Genomic DNA, 25,523 nt, shown 5'->3' with positions numbered 1-25,523 from the left:
GTTATTAATCCATCAAATGGATTAATCTACTAATTTAGTTACAGCTCTCATAATCTAATCATTTCATCTCCTTCATTAACAAAGGAGCTTTTGGAGGGACACTCATATTCAATCAGTAACAAAGGGTTCTCTCCTCAGTTTTTTTTTTGGGGCGGGGAAGGGTTTGAGAAGGATTGTTTGGTGGAATTCACCACCGAAGTCACTTGCTCTTAGGCTTTCCTTTGTGGGAGGTTTTCTATTACTCATTCAATCTCATTATTGGTCTGTTCAGATTTTCTACTTTTTAAGTAATTCGGTCTTAAAAGTTGCATATTTTTGAGAAATTTTTTTTTTCAAGGTTTTGCAACTTGTTGGTGCTTAATTTTTGGTAGTAGTCTATTGTGATCCTTTGTACTTATATAGTATTAGTTGTAATGTTTCCCCTTTCATTTTTTATTTTATTTATTTAAATCTTTTTTCCCTTAGTCTCATTAGTGGTTTGTCAATTTTATCTCCTCAAAAAAATGGCAAGGTAACATCCATCTGTGTTATTTTTATCCCATAATGCTTGGAAGTTAATTCTAAAATCTGTAAATCTAGAATTTAAAGTTTTCAGATTGTTTAAATAGTCCCAGATTTTGGATGTGCCATATTCTTGGTCATTTCTTAAAATTTCTCAAAAATAAAATACTTATAAATCCTAAAAAAAAAAAATCAACTGCTAGTTTGATTGATCTTTTCTGTTGTTTTTCCAATCTCCATTTCATTTATTTCTGCTCTGATCTTGGTTATTTCTTTTCTTTAGCTGACTTTGGGGTTGGTTCCTCTCTTTTTAGCATACCTACCTGTCATTCTCCCTTTGTCCCTTTTCTCCCTTCCTCCCGCCCTCCTCTATCTCCCCCTCCCCCTCCCCTCTATTATGTCATGAATTCATGGGGAATAGGTTTCAACAGCTCAGGCTCCTTTCCTTGGTTCTCACAAACTGTGCTTCTCTGAGTAGAATGGGCTGGTGCTTTGATTGAACTCAAGTACCTTTCTCTTTGGCTTTTTTCTTTTTCTTATTATTTTCCTTCATGCCTTTCAGGAAGCTCTTTTGCTCTTAGAATGCTTAATGTGCTCAACATGCACATTGATTTTCTTGGAAGAATCTAGTCCTTAACTTGCTAGTTGATAACAATGCCAGCAGCGTGCTGGTAACATGGTTTTGGTGTGGTGACAGTTGTGGGGCATTCCTTTTTGAATAGCACCCATTCTTTTGATGTCTATAATATCACCATTGTAAATACACATATATGTGGCTAAAGGAAAAACTTCATGTTTGCCGAAAGGCCTAGAGAACATATGACAGGTTCCTATCCTTTTTCTCTTTGCGTTCATTTTGGCAAATTACTGGAAGATGGTGGCTTTGGCTGAAAGGAAAAAAATTCTCTAATTTCTTGAGGTATAAAGTTAGGTTATTCATTTGAGATATTTATGCTTCTTTAATTTAGATATGTATTGCTACAAATTTCCTCTTAGAACTGCTTTATCTGCATACTATATGCTTTGAGATATCAGGAATATGTTGTTTAATTTCCACTTATTTGTGAATTTTCCTCTTATTAATTTATAGTTTCACATCATTGTGTTTGGAAAAGATACTCGATATGATTTCAATCTTCTTGAATTTGTTTAGGCATTTTTATTTTTATTTTTATTTTTTTATAGTAAACAAATGGGATACATGTTGTTGCCTATTTGTACATGGAATCAAGGCATACCATTTGTGTAATCATAAATTTACAAAGGGTAATGTTGTTTGATTCTTTCTATTATTTTTTTCCCTTCCCCCCACCTCTCCCACCCCTCTTTTCCCCTATACGGTCCTTCCCTCCTCCATTCTTACCACCCTTCTTAACCCTAACCCTAAACCTAACCCTAACCCTAACGCTAACCCCTACCACCCCCCATTATATGTCCTCATCCGCTTATCAGCGAGATCATTCGTCCTTTAGTTTTTTGAGATTGGCTTATCTCACTTAGCATAATATTCTCCAATTTCATCCATTTGCCTGCAAGTGCCATAAATTTATCATTCTTCATTGTGGAGTAATATTCCATTGTATATATATGCCACAGTTTCTTTATCCATTCATCAAATGAAGGACATCTAGGTTGGTTCCACAATCTGGCTATGGTGAATTGAGCAGCAATGAACATTGATGTGGCTGTATCTCTGTAGTATGCTGATTTTAAGTCCTTTGGGTATAGGCCAAGGAGTGTGATAGCTGGGTCAAATGGTGGTTCCATTCCAAGTTTTCTGAGGAATCTCCACACTGCTTTCCAGAGTGGCTGCACTAATTTGCAGCCCCACCAGCAATGTATGAGTGTACCTTTTTCCCCACATCCTCTCCAACACCTGTTGTTGCTTGTGTTTTTGATAATCGCCATTCTAATTGGGGTGAGATGGAATCTTAGGGTAGTTTTGATTTGCATTCTCTTATTACTAGAGATGTTGAACATTTTTCATATATCTGTTGATTGCTTGTACATCTTCTTCTGTGAAGTGTCTGTTCATTTCCTTAGCCCATTTGTTGATTGGATTATTTGTATTCTTGGTGTAGAGTTTTTTGAGTTCTTTATAGATTCTGGAAATTAGTGCTCTATCTGAGGTATGGTTGGCAAAGATATTCTCCCACTCTGTAGGCTCTCTCTTCACATTGCTGATAGTTCTATCCATTGTTGAAAATGGGATATTAAGAGTAAAGTTCCTTACTATTATTGTATTGCTATTTCTCCCTTCAGTTTTGTAAGCATTTGCTTTACATATTTAGATTTAATTATTTTTCTTTTCTTTCTTTTTCTTTTTCTTTCTTTCTCTCTCTTTCTCTCTCCTTCCTTCCTTCCTTCCTTCCTTCCTTCCTTCCTTCCTTCCTTCCTTCCTTCCTTCCTTCCTTTCTTTCTTTCCAGTGCTGGGGATTGAACCCAGGGCCTCATGCACGCCAGGCAAGGTGTTCTGCCATTGACCTACATCCACAGTCTTCTATATTTAAGTTTTCTGATGCTGGATATGTATTTATAATTATTATGCCCTCTTGATGGATTGTTCCCTTTATCATTATATAACAATCTCTTATGATTGATGCAAAGTCTATTTGTTTGATATATGTATGGCCATGCCTGCTCTTTTTAGCTTTTATTTCCACAGAATATCTTTTTTCCATCCCTTCACTTTCAGCTTATCAGTGTCCTTAAAGCTAAAACGAGTCTCCTGTAAGGTGCATCTGGTTGAATTTAGTTTATTTATCCATTCAACCACTCTCCGTCTTTTTATTGGACTATACTTTTACATTTAAAGTAATTATTGATCAATAAAAACTTAGTGCAGTCATTCTGCTAGTTAGTTTTCTGTTTTGTAGGTAATTTTTTCTTCCGTTCTTACCATCTTCCTTTGTGATTTGATGATTTTCTTGGTAGTGGTATGCTTTGATTCCTTTCTCTTTTGTGATTTTGCTACAGGTTTTTTCTTTGTCTTTTCCATGAGTGTTACTTAAAACCACTTTAGTTTGAAACAGTGTTTAGCTGAGAGCAACTCATTTTTGACCACATACAATAGTTCTACACTGTAACTTTTCCTCTTCCCACATTTTATGTTACTGATGTGGCAATTTTACATCTTTTATGTATTCGTGCGTCCTCTAAGAAATTATTGTATAGTTATTTTTAATACTTTTCAATTTAATCATAGAGTAAAAAGTGATTTATACACCAACTTTATTAGAGTATTCTGAATTTGACTATTTTTGCCCTTATGATGAGTTTTATGTTTTTATGTTAGTTGGTATTCTTTCGTTTCAACTTGAAGAACTTTCTTATGAAGCATGTCTAGTGGTGATGAATTCTTACAGCTTTGTTTGTCTTGGATCATCCTTCTCTCTTCCTTATTTCTCTTCTTTGTTTTCTGAAGCATAAACTTGCCAGGTATAGTACTCCTGGTTAGTAGTCCCTCCCCACTTTGCATATATCCTTCTAGTCTCTCCTGACCTGCAGGATTTCTGCTAAAAAAAATTGATATTCTTATGGATTTTCCTTTTTATGTGACAATTTTCTTTTCTCCTATTGCTTTGAAAATTCTCTTTTGTTTTTGACTTTTGAGACTTTAATTATTATATGTCTCACTGAAAATCTGTGCTTAATCTACTTGGAGTTCTTTGGGTTTCATGATTTTGGATGTTCAATTTTCTCTCCAGATTTGGGAAGTTCTTCTGTCATTATTTCTTTTTTTAATTTTAATTTTATTTTTGTTGGTTCTTTTTAGTTACACTTAACAGTAGAATCCATTTTATAATTATAAAAGCATGGAATATATCATGTTCTAATTCAGTCCCCAGTATCTTTCTTTCTTCTTCTCCTGCTCCCCTCCCTCTACTCTACTGATCTTTCTGCCATTTACCTATAGTTATTTTTAAAAAATAATTTTCTTGTAAATGTGCACAATGGTGAGATTCACTGTGGTATATTTATATGTGTACGTAGGAATGTTATATCAGATTTATTTCACTGTCTTTCCATATCCCATCTTTCCTCCTTGCCCCCCTTAGTTCCCCTTTGTCTACTCCATTGAACTTCTTCTTATTTTTTTTTTTTTTAACCCCTGTTGCCCTTTATTGTGTGTTAGCTTCAACATATCTGAGAAAACACTCAGTCTTTGGCTTTTTAGGACTGGCTTATTTTAGTTAGCATGATAGTTTCCAGATCCATCCATTTATTGGCAAACATCATAAAGTCATTCTTCTTTATGGCTAATACTCAACTGTGTATATATACCACATTTTCTTTATCTATTCATCTGTTGAAGGGCACCTTGGTTGGCTGTTGTGAATTGAGCTGCTGTAAACATTGATGTTGCTGTGTCACTGTAGTATGTTGGTTTAAAATCCTTTGAATATATACTGAGAAGTTATTTCTTTAAGTAAGCTATTCCTCCTTTCTTTTTCTCTGCTCCTCTGGGGCATTCATAATGCATATATTAGTTCCTTGGTGGTAATCTCAGTTTTTTTAAAAAAATGGTTTCTATATCTCTGTCAGTCTCTGAAATTTTGTTAGTTATCTGTCTGTCTATCTGTGTTCTCTCTCTCTCTCTCTTTTGGTACCAGGATGGAACCCAGAGGTGCTTAACCACGGGACTACATTCCCTCCCCTTTTTTCTATTTCTTATTTCAAGGCACAGTATTGCTAGTAGCTTAGGACCTTGCTAAGTTTTGAGGCTGACTTTGAACTTTCAATCCTCCTGTCTCAGCCTCCTGAGTTTCTGGGATTACAGGTGTGAACCACCATGCCCAGCTATATGTGTTTTCTTAAAGCTCTCTGAAATTCTTTAAGATGATTACTTTAATTATTTGTTAGGTAGTTTGTAAATCTCAATTTGTTTAGGATCTGTTATTTGTGCTTTGTTTTTTTCCCCTTAATTCCCTTTGTTGATGTTCATGATCCTTGTGGCCATGCATTGGAGTCTTCACATTTGAAGAAGTAGGCTTGTAGTCAGTCCAGTTTTTCAGACTAGCTTCAGCAGGGAAAGTCCTTAAACAGTCATCTGGTTCAGAGTTCTGGGCAGGTCACCTGGTAGGGCCCATGTGTGAATTGGCTGCATGAGTCCTTGAGTAGACTGGCCTGATGCTGGGGTTCATGAGATTGGGCTTGGAGTTTGAAAAGCCCTGGTTTCTGGGTTTATGGGAGCCATCCTGGTGCTGGGGTACATTGGGGTGGCTCCAGCCATGGCTATTCCTTCCATCCCATGTATAGGCCAAGCTCAATTCTGTGTTAGAACCTTTGCAAACACTCTTTCCTCTGCCCGGAACACTCCCTATCATCATTCAGGATATTGTGTAATTGACGCTTCCTAGGGGCCTTCTTGATAAATAACTCCCACCCCACACCTCTGCCACACCACCATTATTCTATTACATTATCCTAAGTGCCAATCACGGTTCTTGGTTACAAACAACAGAAGTCAATGGACTAATTGGAAATGTGCATTAAAGAATAGCAAGTGTCTGCAGATCTTTGAGGGGTCCAAATGACTCACCTTTGAAACTACTCATCCAGGGACCACATCCTGAGTCACGCCATCAGAGCTGGTCCAGTAGAAGTTGGTCTGTCCCTCCTGGCCGAGATTTACTTCACAGCTCACAGACCAGTGCCATAGACCTGGACACTTGCCCTGCTCCAGAACAGTGGCCACCATTGCCATAGGCAGCTGGAGGTGACTGCTGCCATGGGTTTCACCATCTGCAGTACAGAGCTTGTGGTCTTCCTCTTTTAATGTGACTGGCTTGCATTTGAAAGTCTGGGATTGGCACATTTGACTGGAGCGAGCCTAGGTTATGTGCTGTCCTTTCTGTGAAGGACACTGGGAGAGAGGATCTGGCATTTTAAGCTTCTGTAGCAGGAGATAGGCTCTGACTTTTCAGGCAGAAAATTCTCACATTTTTGAAAAATTCCAGTGCTAGGCAAGAGGTCTGTGCTGCATCTTTTAAATTTTCTTCATTGCACTTAAAATGATGTGAAATCATTTTTGCTTTTACTTGCCTTTTTCAACAGTCTCATTTATTCAAATAGAATCTCCACTGGAACAGAGATCTGCCCTGCTTGTTCATCCTTACACCCCAGCAACCTCAACTGTGCATAGTGCATTAAATATTTTTTGAATGAACTTGAGCTGAGAGCCCAAAATGGTAAACATTTGTACCAAACAAGTGGAGTTTTCAGAGAGACAACTAGTCACATGTCATATGCCACAAAAATAGGACGGAGTACTGAAAACTGGACTGATAAACAAGGGTTTATTAGTGACCTAATCAAGGGCAATTTCAGAGGGCTGTTAGACCAGAGACTACACTGCAGTGGGTTGAGGAAAAATGTTGGCAGCAGAGAAAGCCAAAATAATTTTCTTCCAATACATATAGGCAAATGGAAATGTTGGATTTATCAACTTTGATGTTGTCAGTTTCCTTTTCCTTGAATTAGACCAAGGACTTCGTTGGGTACAAATTTGCCTTTTTCAACAGTCTCATTTATTAAAATAGAAGCTCCATGGGAAAAGAGATCTGCCCTGCTTGTTCATCCTTGCACCCCAGCAAGAGAAGGAAAGAGCCGGAGTCTAGGAGGGTGACAGACATGTGCTAGAATCAAAACTGCCACATTCTAGGCAAGATCAACACCCCAGCGAGTTCCTCTGCAGCTTTGGTTCCTTCTCTGTAAATATCCATGTGACATGATATAGCACACTGTTTGCTCCACTCCTTTCTCTTGCTAATCTCAGCTCTTCCTTCACCAGGTTTCCAGACTGTCAAAGACCCCAGCTTTTCCTGCACATTGAACAGGGCTGTGGGGGAATCTGTTCAGTTGCCCTTGAACTACTCTTTGAGTCCTGACGTCCGAGAGATAGAATGGAACTGGAATTCTGAGGATGAGAGAAAGCAGTTTCTGGTGTCTTGGAAGCCTAAAACCCCTATTCCTGAGTGGTATGAACTTGAAGACAAATATAAGCACAGATTCCATCTGACTGAGAAGTATTTTTTGGACATTTTGAATCTCACCATGGAAATGAGTGGACTATATACGGCGGAAATCAAATTTCACTCAGGAAAATCCCAGAAGGTAGCCTTTAGACTCTGTATACATGGTAAGTCTGGTTCCATGCCCAACCAGGCATTCCAAAAACCATGTTTCTAAAGTAAGTTAGCCTAAAATCAGGTGACAGAAACAAACAAAAACAAAAACAAAAATCCCAAAAAACAAAAAAGTAAACTAGCACTCTTCTGAGATCCTAAAAATAAAAGCTAAAATTTAAAGATACATCTTAGGGAAAACTAACTAAAGTTTGTTAAAATTTATACAAAATGCAAATGAAATGGCATTTTTATGGCAGTGGGAGTCACCCAAAAGGATTGGAAAAAAAAAACAAAACCCAAACTTTCTTCAATCATGAGATACTGTAAAATCAATCATTAGAAATATAAAATTATGTCAAAAATGTCCTTAATTGTCTCTTTCAAAACTTATTTAAAATTCTGTGACTGAGATAAGTTGGTAAAAACAAAACAACAAAATTGGACACTGAAAAAGACGAAGAAGAAAAAAAAACATCACCAGCCCTTCTTATTTTCAAACAGGTCTTACTAAGTTGCTTAGGGCCTTGCTAGGTTGCTGAGGCTGACCTCAAACTTGCAATCCTCCTACTTCAACCTCCAGAGTTCCTGGGATTAGAGGTGTGCATTGTCACATTTGGCTTGGTAAAATAGTTTTAGATAAATTGATCTGAAGTATGACTGTCAAACTTCCAAAGGACAACTCTGTCCTAGAGCCAAGTTGAAGATGCAGAAGGTGACCAGCCCCTGTGTGATCTCCTAGGCCAACAAGTGAACAAGCATCTTCCCCCAGGAAGCAGAGGTCCCTGGGCAGATGATGCAGTGGAGAAAGTGCATCCCACTGCCAGAGACCCATTGGTCCCCTCTGCCTCCACCCATCCACCATCCCCTCTGCATGAATTACAGCAGGAATCTCCTAACTGGTCTCCCTGCCTTTGGTCTGTTTCCTCTTTCAGATAACCTCCCACACGACTACTGATCTATCTTTTAAAAATGAAAATCTTAGCCAGGCATGGTGTTGCACACCTGTAATCTCAGTGACACCAGATATCAAGGCAGGAGGATTGCAAGTTTGAGGTAGGCTTGGGCAACCTAGTAAGACCCTGTCTCAAAAGAAAGAGGACTGGAGATGTAATTCAGTGATGTATGGCTGATGACCCTCCGGGGAAGAATATCTACCTCCCACATGTCCCCTGGATGGCAGGCAGTCACTCACTTAGAGGGAGTGGGAGAGGGATGAGGGACTCCAATATGGCAGATGGGGAGGCTTTTAAGAAGAGACTGGGTTGACTGGATTGAGCGTCCAGAATGGTGGTTCCAGTCAGTGAAGGGTGGAGAGTACACCAGCCATCGCCCTGGCCTCTAGCTCTAAGTTCCTGGTTTTTCCTTCACTCTGCTCCTTGACTGATAATTTTTATTTATTTATTTTTTTGCAGTGTTGGGGATTGAACTCAGGGCCTTGTGCTTGTGAGGCAAGCACTCTACCAACTGAGCTATGTCCCCAGCCCTTGGCTGATAATTTTTTTGCATAGCTTTCTGAGTGACAAAACATACTGATAGAGTCTCATCCTATCTTTTTGGCAGCTTGGGTATCTGCTTCAATTAGGTCAATAAAGAGGGTTTTCACCACATGGATGCATAGATCCTTTAGGACCTAAGATCAATACAGGAATTCCTTTGGCTCTCATACTCACAGGAACTAGAAAGTGGATGGGCACTCTCCTCTCTCTGTGAGGGGCCACAATAACCTGCCATCTTCACTACTTTTTTGTTTGTTTGTTTTGTTTCCCCACTCTCTCCTGTCATCTTTATTCCCATGGGCTTCTCTACATAGTAGGGAACATGTCCTTTGGTTGTTATGGATCCCACCCAACCAGAGAGCAAAGGGACTTTCCTGGCTCCTTCTCCATAGACAAGTGGAGGAAAAGGTTCTCATTGGTGAGATTGGAACCCATGCCCAACCCTAGACTGATCACTGGCTGGTAGAATCACACACTCTGCCTGGTAGACGTGGGATGCACACTCTCCCCTGTAACCAGATTCAGGGAGCTGTGATTGACAATCATAAAAAACACAAGGTTGGAGCAGAAGGGAAGTTGCCAGAAAAAGTAGAATTGCTACTAACTGGTTTCCTTTTGTTTTGCCTTCCACTCCCTGATCCACCACTGCTCAGATGAGATCTTCCAGCAACACTTACTCATTCTTCATTGCCTGTACACCCATCTCAGTTTAGAGAGGCCTATGTGAATCGAAGTCATCTTTCCTGTCTCGTTAATAGGCAGACACTTTTTTTTTTTTTTTTAGCGGTACTGGGGATGGAACTCAGGGCCTATTGGCTCTCTTTCTCCCTCTCCTCTGGGCTTTCAGAACTACCATGTCCTAAATCATGATTTTCCTGATCCTTCTGATCCTGAAATGAAACTTTCCATTACCAAGTCTCAAAACTGATTTTTTTCTAATTCTTTTATGGGTGTTGTTTCTTTCCACCTTGCACTGGAGTTATTTGTGTGTGGTCTACTCTCCACCTAAGAGCAGAGTCCATGTCTTGCTCTCTTGGGCATCCACCATGTGTCTGGTACAGCTTCAGTGAGGGTTCAGAAAGTATTCCCTTAGAGCTCATGAAAAGAAGGGAGACCAATAGAATAGAGGAAGGGGTCAGGGAAAGGGAGGAGGGAAGGGAAAGAGGAGGAACTGGGGGAAGGAAATGGGTCAAATTATGTTACAGTATGTATGAATGTCATGAGGAATCCCACTAATACGTGTAATTATAATGCACCAATTAAAAATTTAAAAAGACAGTATTCCCTTAACCAAATAGATTTAAGCAATATTTAAAGGATGCTGACAGACACCTAATTTCTCTAAGTTTCTTTTTTAATTCAACCTTGACTCATCCCTTCATCCATTAAAAGAGCATATAATAAAAATTCTTATAAACCAATAGCTGGGTGAATATGTTAAATACCTAAGGGTATTAGCTTTTTAAACACTCCTCTATGTCTCAGAACACTTTCTAGTACACATGCCATTTGCTTTATAAGAACTATTATCTATTCATGAAGTAAGCTGCTTAAAAATAAGCGATTTTAAAATATCATTACATGTAACCTGTGTTTGATCCTCAGCACTGGCAAAAAAAAAAAAAACCTTCTTCAGGCACATGTTCTGTGAATTTTACATTTTATTAGAACACAGCCACATTGATTCTATTACATATTGTATTTAGTGGCTTATGCATTATAAAAGACAAAGTTTTGTAGCTGTGACCTCGAAAACCTAAAATATGATCTGACCCTTTACAGAAAAGTGTGCCTATCCCTGCCCTGGATGATTCTGTTGACACAGATGATCCATGGATCAGCTTTATAGGGTCACGATGAACGAATGAATGTAGGGCCCTTGATGCTGTGCCTTGGCGGGGCAGTGAACATGGCTCAGTGGTAGAATGCATGCATGTGTGAGGCCCTCGGTTCCATCCCTCGTACTGCAAAAGTGGAGTAAAGGACATTAATAAATTTCCTAAATATAACATCTTTGCATTTCTGTACTAAACACAACTTGATCATGATCTATTATGAGATTATATTTGCTAATATTTAATTTAGGAATTTTAAGTTCTCTGTTTGTAACTGGCATTCACTCATGGGTTTACAAGTGTGTTTCGTCCTGTTTTGTTTTGTTTCTGGCATTCTGTGTGACTGATGTGAGTACTGAAGGTAAACTACCCTTTCTAAATGAACTGAGGAGTACTGTGTTTCCCCCCTAAATTCTGGAACAGTGTATAGGACCTAAGAATTTTACTTTTCTTGGCAATTTGTTATCCTTCACTCCTAAAACCATATGTTCTTCAATGCCCTTTATAAGGGCAGATCCTCATCTGTCTTTCTAATTGCTTCTGAGACTATGGATGCATTCAGATTTTCTCCTTTGTTTCTTTTCCTTCTCTTTCTCCTTCTCCTTCATTGCCATCACTCCCCCTCCTCCTTCTTATTCTCTTCCTCCTTCTCCTTCTTAAAATTAGAATTAATTCTAATTTATTAATTAATAAGTTAATTCTAATTTATTAATTCTATTCTAATCTACAATTAGAATAAAACTTTGATTTTCAAAGGCTTACGTGAGTTAGGCTTATTTTTTTTTGTATAACAGGAAGCCGGGAGAGAGCACTTGCTGACATTGGCTCAGCTGCCTGGCTTTCTTGTCAGGGACCTGGGCTGGCTCATCTGCTCTGCCATCCTTGGCATAAAGGTCCTTATATATCCTCATACTTGTGGTCTGATGGTTCCAATATGACTGTTTCTTTAGATGTTGTTCTGCAATAAAGGCGGTAAAAGAGAAGTGCAGGGGAAAAAGTCTTCCTCATTTTGAGGCTTTGTCTCCTCAGGAGTGAAGACCTGCCCTCCCCTCCACCAAATCCCCCCTTTACTTCATTGGTCAAAACTGCAATTGCAAGAAGATAGGGAGACTGGGAATTTAGCACCCCCATGCTGTACAGCAGTTGAAGGCAAGGACAGAGTGGGAGCTAGGCTTGAGTGTGGGCTGAGCTACCTGCACTGGACACCTCTCCACTAATGTCTGTTTCTACCTGTATTACATCCTCCCCTCTAACCTGTTTAGTCTGTCCACCAAAGTATTTGTGGAATCAATAATTTATTCTTGAATTACATCCTCCCCTCTAACCTGTTCAGTCTGTCCACCAAAGTATTTGTGGAATCAATAATTTATTCTTCAACTTCCAGTAGTTTTGTTTTGTAACATTTATAAAAAAATGTTAGATACATAGTAATCTAAAATCTCTCTCTTTGGCCCATTTGATATGTTTCAAAAATCTTATATTTTATGCAGTTTTCAGTGATTATTGCCACATTTACTATCATGTTGTTGATTATTATGTTGTTGATATTTTCCTGGTCTTTCTTTTTCCATATTTGTCTTTTTAATTTTTTTATGTCATTAGATAGGGTAAAGAGCACACTGGGTTTACCCAATTTTAATAGGGGGTTATAATGCATTTAAGTGTATTTCAATATTTTATATGTATAATTTTGCTTCTGACATCTTATTTAACGTTTTCTATTCAACATACTTTCTCATTTTTTTCTTGTTTTTGTTGGATTAATTAATAGAATTTTCTTTGATCCAAAGTTCTCTAGTAGTTTGGGAGGTATACAACTCTGTACTTTAATCCCATTGGTTACTAAACTTAAAATTTTACCTCAGCATTTAAAGATAATCAGCATATTTTTCCCCTCTGAACAAAGTTAAAACTTTATCATGTTTTTCTGTTGTATTTGCAACTCCTCTATGTTGTGAATATCTATTATAAATATATTCTTCCTCTCTCTATATTCTTCATATATATGATATATATATATGTTTTGATATATATATAATATATATATGTTTTGTTCTTTGATCAATGCTGTATCATGTTTCTTTCTCATTCTTAAATTCATTTTGCATTATTTTTCCTGCACATCATTGAATTCTTTTTAAAGAGGTGATTAGCTTTCAAAGTCCTTTAGTGTCCTAAAGTCTTTGTTTTTCCCTTGCAGTTTAATGCTAGATGGGTAGGGTATAAAATTCTGTTTCAAGTTCATTTCCTCACAAAGGTCATGGAAAATCCCTGAGCAGGGTGACTTGAAGGAACCTATGAATCACGGGACAGTGGTGAGGGCCAGGGCAGCCTGGGGAAGGTCCAGGAATTGATCTTCACTTTGCTCCTTGGAGTAGATGGATGATGAGAAGCTCTAGGTCCCCTTTTCTGAGCAGAAAAGGCTTTAACCATCTGCCTGTGGGCCAGGAGTCAGAACCCCTGGGAAGGGTGGGGAGGGGTTGGCTCCTTGCTCCGCCTGCCTTTAGAAAATTGGCAACATCTCACTGCTGCATCACATAAGGGAGAATGTACTTGGGTGAGCCTCTAATTCTGAAGCTCAGTTTCTCTTTGGTCTTTTCTCACTCCAGAACCCATTCCTGAACCCCAAATTCTGATTCATTCATCATCCAACACATTAGACTGGTGCAATGTCAGTCTGGAGTGTGGGACCCCAGGGACCATGGAGAACTTCATAGTGACCTGGTTGAGCAACGACTTTTCCAGGGAATTGAAGCAGCAAGGGACACTGTCAGTAGCCTCCAACTCCAGGAATCTAAGTCTGAGCCTGCCCCTGAGTCAGTTAAATGGTCATCTCATTTGTATGGTCAGCAACCCTGCAGACGAGAAGAATGCAACCTTAGACCTGGAGAGCGTCTGCCCAGAGAGGGGTGAGTGTGGTCTCCTCAGAAGGGGGTGGAAATGGGATGGCAGTGAATAGGGATGGTAGCAAGATGAGGAGGACAGTGATGGGACTGAGGAACATGGTAAGGCTGTTCACTTGGTACCTGAAGATCCCCACTTCTGTGAACAACCACGTCCTCATGACAGCCTTTACATCTGTAAGTCCAGGAGATGGCCAATATATGGAGACTGCTGCGTTCCCTAGGACTTAAATATGGGATAGTGTTTTAGTCAGATTTTTTGCTGCTGTGACTGAAAGACCTGAACAGAACAACTGTAGAGGTGAAAAGGTTTATTTAAGGGCTCATAGTTTCAGTGGTCTCAGTCCATATACAGCTAGTCCCCAGGGGCTCCAGGTGAGACTGAATGTCATGGTGGAAGAGCGTGGCAGAGGGAAGCGGCTCACGTGATGATCAGGAAGCAGAGAGAAACTTCATTCTCCAGATACAAAATATATACCCTATAGCTACGCCCGCATGAACCACTTACTTCAGTCACACCCCACCTGCTACCAGTTACCTCTCAGTTAATGCCATCAGGGATTAATCCTCTGATTGTATTAAGGCTATGATCCTATCATTACTCCTCCAAACCTTGCATTGTCTCACATGTGAGCTTTTGGGGGACACCACATCTAAACCCTAAGAGACTAGCATGTGGACATCACAGTTCCCAGCATCACAGAGCCCGGGATGGTCTGCAAGGAGAAAAGGGACAGACTGGAATGTACACTGGCACTCTAGGTAGAGGAGGCCTCTGAGGTTCCTGTGCAGAGATTGGACAGAAGGCCTGGCAGCAGAAAGATTAATGAGCCACTGGCCACTTTATGGAGAGACTATGAAAGAGGACATTCTTTCAGGTTGCAGCAAACTTGGGCACTGGGAGACAGATGGAGCCCTGGAGGCCTACCCCCACCTGTCTGCCAGGCCCGGTTGAAGCAGATCTGACCCCAGGTTTTCTTTGACCTCAGGTTCTTTCCAGAGCAAATGGCTTTGGAAAGGAGTTCTTGTCATGGTTCTGGTGGTGAGTCTGGGAGCTGGAGTGTGGGTCTGGAAGAGGAAGAAGACGGAGACTGAGAGAGGTAGGAGCTAGGGAGACACTGAGGGATGGGGGTGCTGGGGAGGGACAGTGGATGTAGGAGACCCTAGAGACAGTTGGCAGGCTGGGGAAGTCACTGGGCAGAGAGGCGCTGTCCTGGCAGAACCTGGGGGGAGCAATGCTGAGGGTGGGAGGTGCGTGCATGCATGCCCAGTAAGGAAGGGCCAAGGGTGTTAGAAACAAGACATCGGTCTGGGACCTGCTTTTACAGCCCAGGGAACAGTGGCCTTGTTCTGGGCTTGGTGAGGGGTCACGCAATTGCACACTTTAAATGAAAGTCTTCTGTGTATAGGTGGGACCACCCTCCTGCCTGCAGTACCAGCCTCAGCCACTGTTTCCCAAGCCCCTCCTACAGCTGACTCTGATGACCTGCAGATGGATGAACTTGATAGTCAGGACCCTCCCTATGCAGAGATCAGCCCTCTGAGGCCCCCTAAGGTGAGTCTAAGGGAATTGAATCAGGGCAGCTGACATGTACTCAGAGGCTGGGAGTCCCAGGATGTCCAGGATTCTCTGTCCCACTGTCAGGCTCTAGGTCTGTTCCTTGCCTTGAACAATATGGTTGCATGCCTGGGTACCCGCAGCATGCTGGGGGCTGTGGTGCCAAGGGAAGTTGCCTTGCACATACATCTCCACATCTACGGATTCTCACTGCCAGTGAGGAGGGGCGAGGAGGAGAGGGGGCCAAGGGAGGTGAGTGACAGACTCAAGGGCACACAACCTGGGAGTAGAGGAAGTGATACAAGAACCCTGGAGGAGCTCCTCACCCACAGGCTGAAATGCAGGCCACAGGAGAGGCCAGAGTGTGAATGGCCGGGGCTCTGGTGGGATTCTGCCATCAGTTCAAGACCCAAAGGAAGTAAAAGCAGGCTCCCAGCAGGGCCTGGAGGTAGGGTGAGCACAAGGATCTGAGGAGCATGAGGAAAGCCCCACCTTCTTCCGACCCCATCCCTCTTCCCCCTGCCTGAGATCCCACCAGTGATGCCACCCTTTTGTATATGCTGTCCCCACTGATGAAGTGCCTCTGGGAGGGCACCTTGTTGGCCACCGGCCCATAGCTGGAAGTTGGTGCTGTGGTCTCAGATGGAGTGATTCCATCTAGGAGAAGATGGGAGACAGAATGAGCCAGGGGAGGAGAAGGCCCTGAGGGGAATCCCCAGAAGCAGCAGTTCTCAGACTTGAGTCGGTGGCAGAATTCTCTGGAGGGCTTGGCAGAAAGACTTCTGGGTCCATCTTAGAGTTTCTGATTCAGTGGGTCTGGAAATTTCCATTTCTACCAGGCTCCCAGGTGATGCTGATACTCCTGGCCTCATACTTTGAGAACCATTGGGCTAACAAGTGAGTAGGGGGAAGCAAGTGGAGCTGCAGGCTGGACTCGCAGGGATAGCGAGTGGTTGGCTCCTCTCCTCTCCCATCCTCTGACTTCTCTAAAAAGGAATGACTCCAAATTTTTGAGACCCAGAAATCCCTTGGTCCAGCCCCAGCAGTTTATAGTGGAGAGTGTGGGACTCAGAAAGATCACTGGACTTATCCAGAGAACTATGGTAAGACAAGGCAGAACAGGGGTCTGCTCTCTCGTAGTCCAGTGCTTGTCCACTGTTCCCAACTGCCTCAGTGCCTGTCACAATTACTTCCCATCTCACCCTTTCTGAGTTATGTCTCCACTTGACTGGGGCTTTGGGGGACTCAGGAAATATAGTTCCTTCCCACCTAAGCCATAATCCTTCCAGAGCACCACAAGAGGGGAGCACTAATGGCTTTGAGAGAGAAAACCAAACCTGACATTTAGATGATGCTTTGCCCTGAAAGCAAAGTGATTTACAAATTTGTCCAACATTATTTATTGAGTGTCTAATGTATTCCTAGAATTGTTCTAATCTGGGTTGGAGAAGTCACCAAAATAATCAAAGTCCTTCCCTTCCCCTCATAGAATCTGTATTCTAGTGAGAGTGGCATGAGGGTGATAATGACCAATAAAATAAATAGACAAAGTGTGAAATATTGGGTGATGATAAATGCTAAGGAGAAAGTAAAGCAGGGAAGAGGGATAGGGAAGGGTTTCAGCTGTTGCTAAGACTGTCAGGGAAAGCAGCACCGAGAAGAGAGACCCTGGAAGCCATGAGGGAGCGAGCAGTGTGGAGATGCCGGGTGGTCGGGGAGACGGGAAGCATCCCAGTGGAAGATAGAGCAAGTGGCATTCAGGAGAGCGTCTGAGTGAAGCTTCATTTTGGGGCATTATCAGGGTTGAGTGGCAGAACTCCTGGCTGGCAGAGAAGAAGCCCACAGACATGTATCTTGACTGGCTCTTGCATCTGATTCTGAGAAGTTGACCAAGCCCCCTTCTCAACCCCATTTGAATTGTAGAACAACTTGGACAAGGAGACCTGCCATGCACAGACCCCCAAGCCAACTCTGGAAGTCCACACTGTTTATGAGAAGATTCATAAAAGTCCAGACCCCAAAGGGGACACCTAGATCATGAATGGACTTGGACAATGAGAGGCCTGGGTAAAGTTCATCCCTCCTCACTCTTCACCCTGAGTTTTCAGTCCTAAGATGGAACTGGGACTAGACCCCCATTGTTCTTGATCCATTCTGCTGAGACAGCAAAGCAGCATGAGCTGCTTCCCTGTACTCCCCTCTGTTATGACTTGAAGGTAGTGTCTCCTCTAAAAGACAAGGTGAAACTTAATCCCCAGTGCAACAGTATTAAGGAGTAGGGCCTTAGGAAGTGACTGAGTGACGAGGGCAGAAGTCTCATGAGTGGAATTAGGTGTTCTTACAAAAGGACTCAACAGAGGGAATGCATCCCTTTTTGCCTCGTCTCCTTCTGCTGTGTGAGGACAGAGCTGATGTTCATTCCTTCTGGAGGATGCAGCAACAGGGTGCCAGCTTGGGAGCAGACAGCAGCCCTCATCAGACCGAGAACCTACTGGGGCCTTGACCTTGAACTCCCAGTCTTCAGAATAGCGTGAAATGAATTTCTGTTCTTTATAAATTACTGAGTCTGTGGTATTTTGTTACAGCAACATAAGTAGACTAAGAAATCTACCAAAGTTTTCTTAATTACAGGTTATGAGTAGTTGTTTTGCTTATTTAAACATCAGAGTAGGAGAGAGACACATTTTAGCAGTTAGCTAGACTTCTGATCACTGACCTCTGGGCTACTTTATCCTCTTTAGGAGATTAGGCATTTTCATGAAGATAATTGGAATAGAGATGCTTTCCTGGAAGGCCTTTGAGGAAGATGGGTCTTGAGTGAAGGACTTCAGGATATCACAGTCAAGCCAACTACCCAAAAAAGAGAGAGTAGTGGGCCTTGACTGGTCAGGCCCATGAGGCCTGTAGATAGAGATCCAGGGTCAGCTGCAGCCTAGGGATAGGGAATAGTTCTTGAGTTTGGTGCCTACTGGGTGATTCTAAGCACAGTAAATTTTATGTCTCAGGGCCTCCCAGAATTCAAGTATTCACAGACTCCTTTACTTTTAAACTTTTACATTTGGTGGCAATAGGGATCAGCAATTAAGGTTGTTTCCATTTCTTGGCAATTGTGACTAATGCTACTGTGAACATGGCAGTCCAAACAGGACTCCATCTCTTTTACACACTGATCTCGCATCCTTTGGATATGTATGTTGGATCAGATGGTAGTACCATTTTTTGATTTCTTGAGGAACCTCTGTATTATTTTCCATGGTGGTTGTAATTCATGTACATTCCAACCAACAAAACAGAGGTTCTGTTTTCTACACATCCTTGACAACACTTAGTATATTTCTTCTCTTTTAGCCATTCTAGCATGTGTGAGGTGATACCTCACTGTATTTTTTTTTTGCTTTTGTTTTAAGTTTACGTTGCAGGGATTGAACTCAGGACCTTGTTCATGCTAAATGTATGCTGTACACAGAGCTACATCCCAAACCCCTCATTGTGATTTTAATTTGCATTTTCCTGTAGATTAGTGAAGTTGGGAATTTTTTTTTTCATATTCTTTTTGCCTACGTGTATGCCTTCTTTTTAGAAATATCACTTCAGATCCTTTGCCAACTTTTAAATTAGGTTATTTTTCTTACTACTGAGTTGTTTGAGTTCCTTGGATATTTTGCATATTAACCCCTTATCAGGTGTATAGTTTGCAAATATTCTCTTCTATAAGCTGTCTCTTCACTCTGTTGTTTCCTTTGCTGCAGAAGCTTTGTAGATTAATGTAATCCCATTTACATATTTGCTTTGTTGTCTATGATTTTAGGTTCAAATTTAAAAAATCATTATCCAGACTAATTTCATGGACCTTTCCTCCTGTTTTCTTCTAGTAGTTTATAGTTTCAGGTTTTACATTGATGATTTAATCCATTTTGAGTTGACTTGGGATATGGTGTGAGATAGGGTGTAAGTTCCTTTTTCTACATGTGTCTATCCAACACAAAAGTGAGTCTACCTGTATTTGACTTTTACCTAAAACACTGATTCTTTCCTTCACTACCAAAGAAATGCTTGGTTGCTCCTTATCTGCTCTGCTCTTTCACTAGGCATTCCCAGCTCATGCTCAAGGGTAGGTGGTCCTTGTGTACCCCTGCCAGATTAAGACCTCCTTGAGGTCATAGAATGGCATTTCCTTTGGGAACTCAGTATGCTGGAGGCAGGACTTTGGAGACAGGCCCACATAGATTCCATTGCTCTCTGCCACCAACCTGTGTAATCATGGGCAGATCCTCAATGGTCTCTTCTATAAGATGGGATGAAATCTCCTTTGCAAGGTTGTGAGGACCTAGACAAATATATCGTAGAAAGCACCTATCACAGTAGAACCCACAACATACAACCAAGTGTCTACTTCCATTCCTTCCATTCTTCCCAGGAGAGCTGTGGTCAGTCTAGGCACAGCCACTAAATACCTGCATTTAGAATTGCCCCAAAGGCTTAAGTTATTCTTGGATTGGAGGAAGACAGGAATGAGACAGAGTATTGGGTTCTGGTGAGAATCCGGTCCGTAGATTCTGATAGACCATTTGTTGTAATGTAAAGTGTGCGTTATCAGAAAAACCAGGTTCAGGTTCAGGTTAGGGTTCAGGTCCCAGAATTATCAAATATTAGATATTTGACGGTGGGTAACTTATTGAAGCCTCAGTTTTCTCATCTGCAAAATGAGGATAAGTTTGTACTTCATTAGATAGACACTCAATAAGTTCTATTGCCCTTCTTGTTGATGACCCCTCTTCCAGTCCCCTTGCCCACATGCTGATAAATAGCATCTTCATGCCTTGACCCCTCTCTACTTTCCCCTGGCCACATCTTTTTCACCCTGTTTTTAGAGGCGCTAATTTTCATCCAAACCCTTTACCTCTCAGAAAGAGAAACTCAAAGTCCATGGCCTTGTTTTTCAGGTCTAAAAATTCTTATGATTAAAATATTTAGTATCACTCAGACTCCTGTTGATACATTCATGCTGACAAAATTATGTTGAAGATGACATATAAAGTATGGACAGCATGTTACTTGTTTATAATAAAAGACTTCACTGTCAAGGTACAGGTACAGAGCCAGAGAATCAAGATGCCCCTCCCCTTCACGAGATTTCCTTCAATGACAAGGGCTCTTTCCATACTCCGACCCTAAGATGCCCAGGGTGCTGGGACTAGTTATTCAGGTTCAGGATCATCCTGCAACTTTCTAACCTAACTGTAAACATCTCTCTGCAGGGCGGCTTGCTCATGACTCTAATTCTGGGACCCTCACTGTCCAGTGGTGCTTCTGCAGTGCCCAGAGACCTTCAGGCTGGAAAATCCTCCCTAGATGAGTCGGTGAGCCGACTGTCCTGGGAAAGACTTGTCTAGAATGAGGCAGAATTACAACTGAATCAAACTTTTCACATATTCTCTCAGTGACCCTGGACAACCTGCTGAATTTAATGAAGCCTGTGATTATCAGGACAATGGGCATGCGCTACTTCAGGTAGCCTCTGGGTTTAGAAACTGAGGTCCTGCGTGCATGCTCCGTGAGGTTGCCATGCATGCCCGCTCAGTGAGATCACTGGCGAATGCTCAACAAGACTCCTCTTTTACCTGGAATCCCTTATCTAGGAGAAGCTTCCTGTTATGATCTTACTGGCCTTGCTACTAGACCATATTGCCAGCGGCGCTCCCTTGTGGAAAACATTTCTCTAATTATTTTTACAAACTAAAACTGTCCTTGGGGATAAAAAAACAAACAAACAAACAAACAAACAAACAAACAAAAAAACACCTAATGATAGACACCACCATTCCTTCAGCTGCTTATTTCTACATTTAAAAATAGCCACTGAAACCTATTTAAAATGAAAAAATAAAGTACAAATATTTATTTTGAATGCATTTGCCTATTTGCACAGTGAATTCTTTACTCATCAGAAAGCAATGCCATTACAACTATGCAAGAGAATAAACAGAGTAAATGATATTGAGGCCAGAGGACAGACGCAAACAGGTCACAAAACCGGAAAGGCAATGACTTCACACATGCCCCAGGATAAAGCACAGGGTCACTGAATAACTGTATGCTCCAGGGTTTCAGCCTCTGAGTGACTTTTAAGGGTCTCCCAAGGGCCCCCCAGCCAAAGCAATGCTTGGAATTAAGAGCAGTGTCTTGAGGAGGCAGAGGCCCCTCCTTCCTGCTCGGGGACTGGTTACAAAGAGCAGCATTGGATCTCCTTGGAGATCACCATCTCTTTAATGCAGTGGCTGCTTCTCCCACACTGGGCTTCCAAGTCCAAGGGACCCTGAAAAGGACCTTGCATCTTTTGCCAAGTGTCCACCCACAACAAGGAGACGGAAGAGCCTCCCTCCCACAGATAGCTCTCTCCTGGACTGAACCTTTCCATCTGCTTAGATCTGTGTCATGAGAACCTCAAGTGATGCTGCCCTCTGCCCATTCCCTCACCTTAATGATTCTGCTCTCTGTCCTCTCTTTCCTTCTCTGGATCTTCTGCTGACGGAAGATGTGCAGAAGGGGCTAAGTCACCATCCTCATTCTATGTAGGGTGGGAAGATCTAGGAGGGTCCCTCTCCCAGAATCTAAACAGTCACTAATCACCTCACCCCCACTGGGAAAAATATCTTTTCCTAATTGGTTTGCCTGGATTTAAGGCCTTGAAATGCACCATGAATTCTGTGTTATTCAGTCTTTTGTTGTTGTGACCAAAATACCTGACAAGGACAACTTAGAGGAGGGAAAGTTTAGTTTGGGCTCATGATTTCAGAGGTTCAGTAGTAACTTGGTGTCTCCATTGCTCTGAACCCCAGGTGCAGTAGCTCATCATGGAAAAGGGCATGGTAGAGGAAAGATGCCCAGGTCATGGCAGCTGGAAGGGAGGAGAGGGACGAAGAGAGAGAGAGAGAGAGAGAGAGAGAGAGAGAGAGAGAGAGAGAGAGAGAGAGAGAGAGAGAGAGAGAGAGAAAGGGGTGAGGGTGGGGTGGGAGGAAGCGTGGAAGCATCGAGGACAAGATACAGTTCAGGTCACACCCCCAGTGTCCTCCTTCCTCCATCCAGCCACTTCCCACTGGCCTATAATAGTTACCACCCAATTGTCCATTCAAATTATTTGTCCATGAAACTGATTAGTCCACTGATAAGGTTACAGATCTCATAACCTAACCATTGCCTAAAAACACCTCCCAACCTTGCTGCATTGGGGACCAAGCTTTTACAACATGAACTTTTGGGGGGAGATTAAAGTTCCCATCTATAACCACTTCCTTTCCTAATAATCTCCTTTATCCTATTTCTGGGAAATATTAAATTTTTTTGTGGGGGTCTCTCAGCAATATCCTGTGTGGATGAGAAAGGGTTAGCTGCTGGAGGATGATGTTTGCTATAAGTCAATCAATTAACCATAAACTTATCTAATCAATAAAAACACAAGAACCAATACCCTTTAAATGAGAGAGGGCATGACAGGTCTGGCCATACCAGTTCTGGCCTTTAACAACATGGAGTAGCCCAACTCTCTTTTATTTATAACACACAGGTAAAGGGGGACAAGACTGTGAGGAGCTTCTTCATTGACAAACAGGATAGGGTAGAGTTAGGGGAGCCACTTTCTTAGGGATTCTATCCCAGAAGCAGACAGGGAACCACTCCCACAGTGCCACATACCCCCGGCAATCTGGGACAGATTTCCCTATCTGCCAGTTCCAGGAAGTCAGACCTCTGCATTATGAGGCTCGACCTAGTCTGATTCTGCTAGATAAGGATGTTTCTCACATTTTTCAGTGGTTTTGATTTTAACCACTATCACATCTGAAGATTCTGATGGCAATTTTCTAACCCTTTGTGCCCTTCAAGTCCACTCTTGTCCCAAAAACTCAGGCCAAAAAATCAGACCTATGGACTTGGGTGAATTCTCTGCCTGTGGATGAGAAATTCACTCTCAATTCCTCACTCTGAGCAAAGAAATAAAGCAGTGTTGGATTATACTCTAAAGTATAAAATAATTATCCTTGAATTCATATTGATATAAATTAATGACTAAATAAATAAATGAAGGAGGAGCGAAGAGAAAAATTTTTCATGCCGAGGAATTAAAAAAATATGTGGGTAGATAATGCATTCTCCAGGAGGTAAAACGTAATTCCCTTTCCTTAAGTGTAGCCTGCCTGTGAGAATTCCTTCCAAATAGCACCTTGTAGAAAGATGCAAGAAGAGTAAATTGACAGTGGAGCCATCTGACAAGCACTTCTTCCACCAAGTGATACAAACTGGGATTCCTATGGATTTTGGAGAATACCACAGAAGTTCCAATCTCACCACATCATACTGAAGGTCTGAACTATCTATAAGATGGACCACTATTTATGGTGACCTTTATCATCTGCTTGGGGTTTAGCTTTTGGATAATTTTTTATTCCTGCTTTGAGCTCCTATTTATGAGAGATTTTTCTCATTTTCAGATAATTTATTTTTGAATTACATTTTAAGTGTATGCATGTTTGGTAGGAAAGGGTTCCTAGCTTTTCTCAGATCTCAGAGGGAGTCATGATTCAAAATAGAGGTGTCATGACTGTAACGAGACCACCAAAAAGCCTTTAGGTCAATTTCAGCTCAGTCAGTACTCAGCAAATATGGTCTGAATCCTCATGGGAATCTTGGGCTCATAAAATGTCACCCCCAAATATGGCATGCTGGTGAAATTGAAGACTGGCTTCTGGGTTGTGGCCTTTTCTATCTCTCTCTCAGACATGTCCATTTCCTAATGTGGAGGTGATTATTTTCTGTTATCCTATCTTCAGCGGTAAGAATCTATACATGGTCCCTGAGCTGAGGAAGTCTCCCCATCCGTCAGTTTACTGTTTCTTCTGCTGTGACCCATAGGCTTCATCTGTTTCTAAGGTAGTGTCCTGTCCCAGGGTTCCAGCACACAGTGGTAGTCAAATCCACATTCTGGCATGGTGCAGAGTTGAATTCCAGTTTCTCATAGGTTCCACCCATGGTGCAGGGCATGTGCAGCTCTCACCTTCATTTCCCAGGTGAAAGGACAGATAGGTTCTCCTCCAATACCCATGCCAGCCCCTCATCTGGCTTTGAGCAGCATCCCTATTAATACTGACTAGCCACAGCCTAGAGTGTGTCCCCTCATCACAACATGGGCCTATCAGGTAGGGGTCTGATTCTGAGTGTCACTTAGGCCTCCAGAATTTCAGATTCCACTCAACCCCTTAGCACTGTGTTCCCTCTTGTTTCTGTACCTGGCGTTTTCCTGAACCTAAGAAGTTACATAATTAAAACATTTTTGTTATCTTTATTGAGCACTATTCCATGGTCAGAGTAGGAGAAGGAACTCTCAGAGTTTTCAAGTTCTTCTTATCTGGAAGACTCTCTCTATTGGGGTTCCATTGCTCCCCCACATGGGTCTGTCAACAAAAGTCTTTTAAGGTCCTACTTTCCCATTGATGAAAAACATGGTCGCTTGACACATCAATGGTGACACAGCTACTTTCCCATCGGCAGCCCCACCCCTGCTCCTCCCACTGCGGGATTCTCCGGTGTGAGTCACACATTTGTCCAGGATCTTTTCAAGCTGCAGGAGGTACCTTTCTGAATGGTCTCATCAAAGCCCTTTTCACTAAACTTGAGATGAGTGGCAGACAGCCACGGGGCAGGGAAGAGAGACTCCAAGCACAACTTTCTCTAGAGAAATCCTCTTCCCCTTCTCTCCAAATGTAACCTTTTTATGTCTTCATTATGAGTGAGAGTTTAAGAATCTCAAACATGGAAGTTAATCTCCAAGTTTTCTTATGACCTCCACATGCTGTAGTGCTTGTGAAGTATTCAACATGTATGTGGAAAGTGAGTAGATGTGAACTCAGCTGTGTAGTGTGGGCTAAGTGTGCAGGCTATGGAGAGAACTGAGAAACTCTGGCATCTACTCTTCTCCATAACTGGGATTCAGTATCACTTTCTCATTATGTGACTTAGAGAAAACCTTCACTCCTACAAACCTGATTCTTTGACTGTAAAATGCTTTCCCTTCTCAGAAGAATGTGATGAAACTAAGTGTGGTAATG

The 25,523-nt window shown here is 41.8% G+C and overlaps 1 protein-coding gene across 3 annotated transcripts in view; it reads left to right on the top strand.

Annotated features, from left to right (window-relative positions):
* The window catches only part of LOC124977085 (uncharacterized), a 42,159-nt gene extending 20,824 nt beyond the window's left edge, over window positions 1–21,335 (top strand). For 2 of the 3 annotated variants that reach the window (XM_047540381.1, XM_047540464.1), the window contains 6 exons: window positions 7,295–7,642; window positions 13,572–13,871; window positions 14,855–14,965; window positions 15,275–15,420; window positions 17,347–17,490; window positions 20,682–21,335. In XM_047540381.1, coding sequence (XP_047396337.1) covers window positions 7,295–7,642; window positions 13,572–13,871; window positions 14,855–14,965; window positions 15,275–15,420; window positions 17,347–17,457 — 1,016 coding nt within the window. In that variant the 3' untranslated portion in view covers window positions 17,458–17,490; window positions 20,682–21,335. The remainder of the gene's footprint in view (window positions 1–7,294; window positions 7,643–13,571; window positions 13,872–14,854; window positions 14,966–15,274; window positions 15,421–17,346; window positions 17,491–20,681) is intronic. The other variant, XM_047540544.1, reaches the window with a different exon arrangement.
* The last annotated feature ends 4,188 nt before the right edge of the window (window positions 21,336–25,523 follow it).

Source organism: Sciurus carolinensis, chromosome 1 (genome assembly GCF_902686445.1).
Source record: "Sciurus carolinensis chromosome 1, mSciCar1.2, whole genome shotgun sequence".
Lineage (NCBI taxonomy): Eukaryota > Metazoa > Chordata > Mammalia > Rodentia > Sciuridae > Sciurus > Sciurus carolinensis.
The sequence above is the reverse complement of the archived record's forward strand: the minus strand, read 5'-3'. Positions and strand labels throughout refer to the sequence as shown.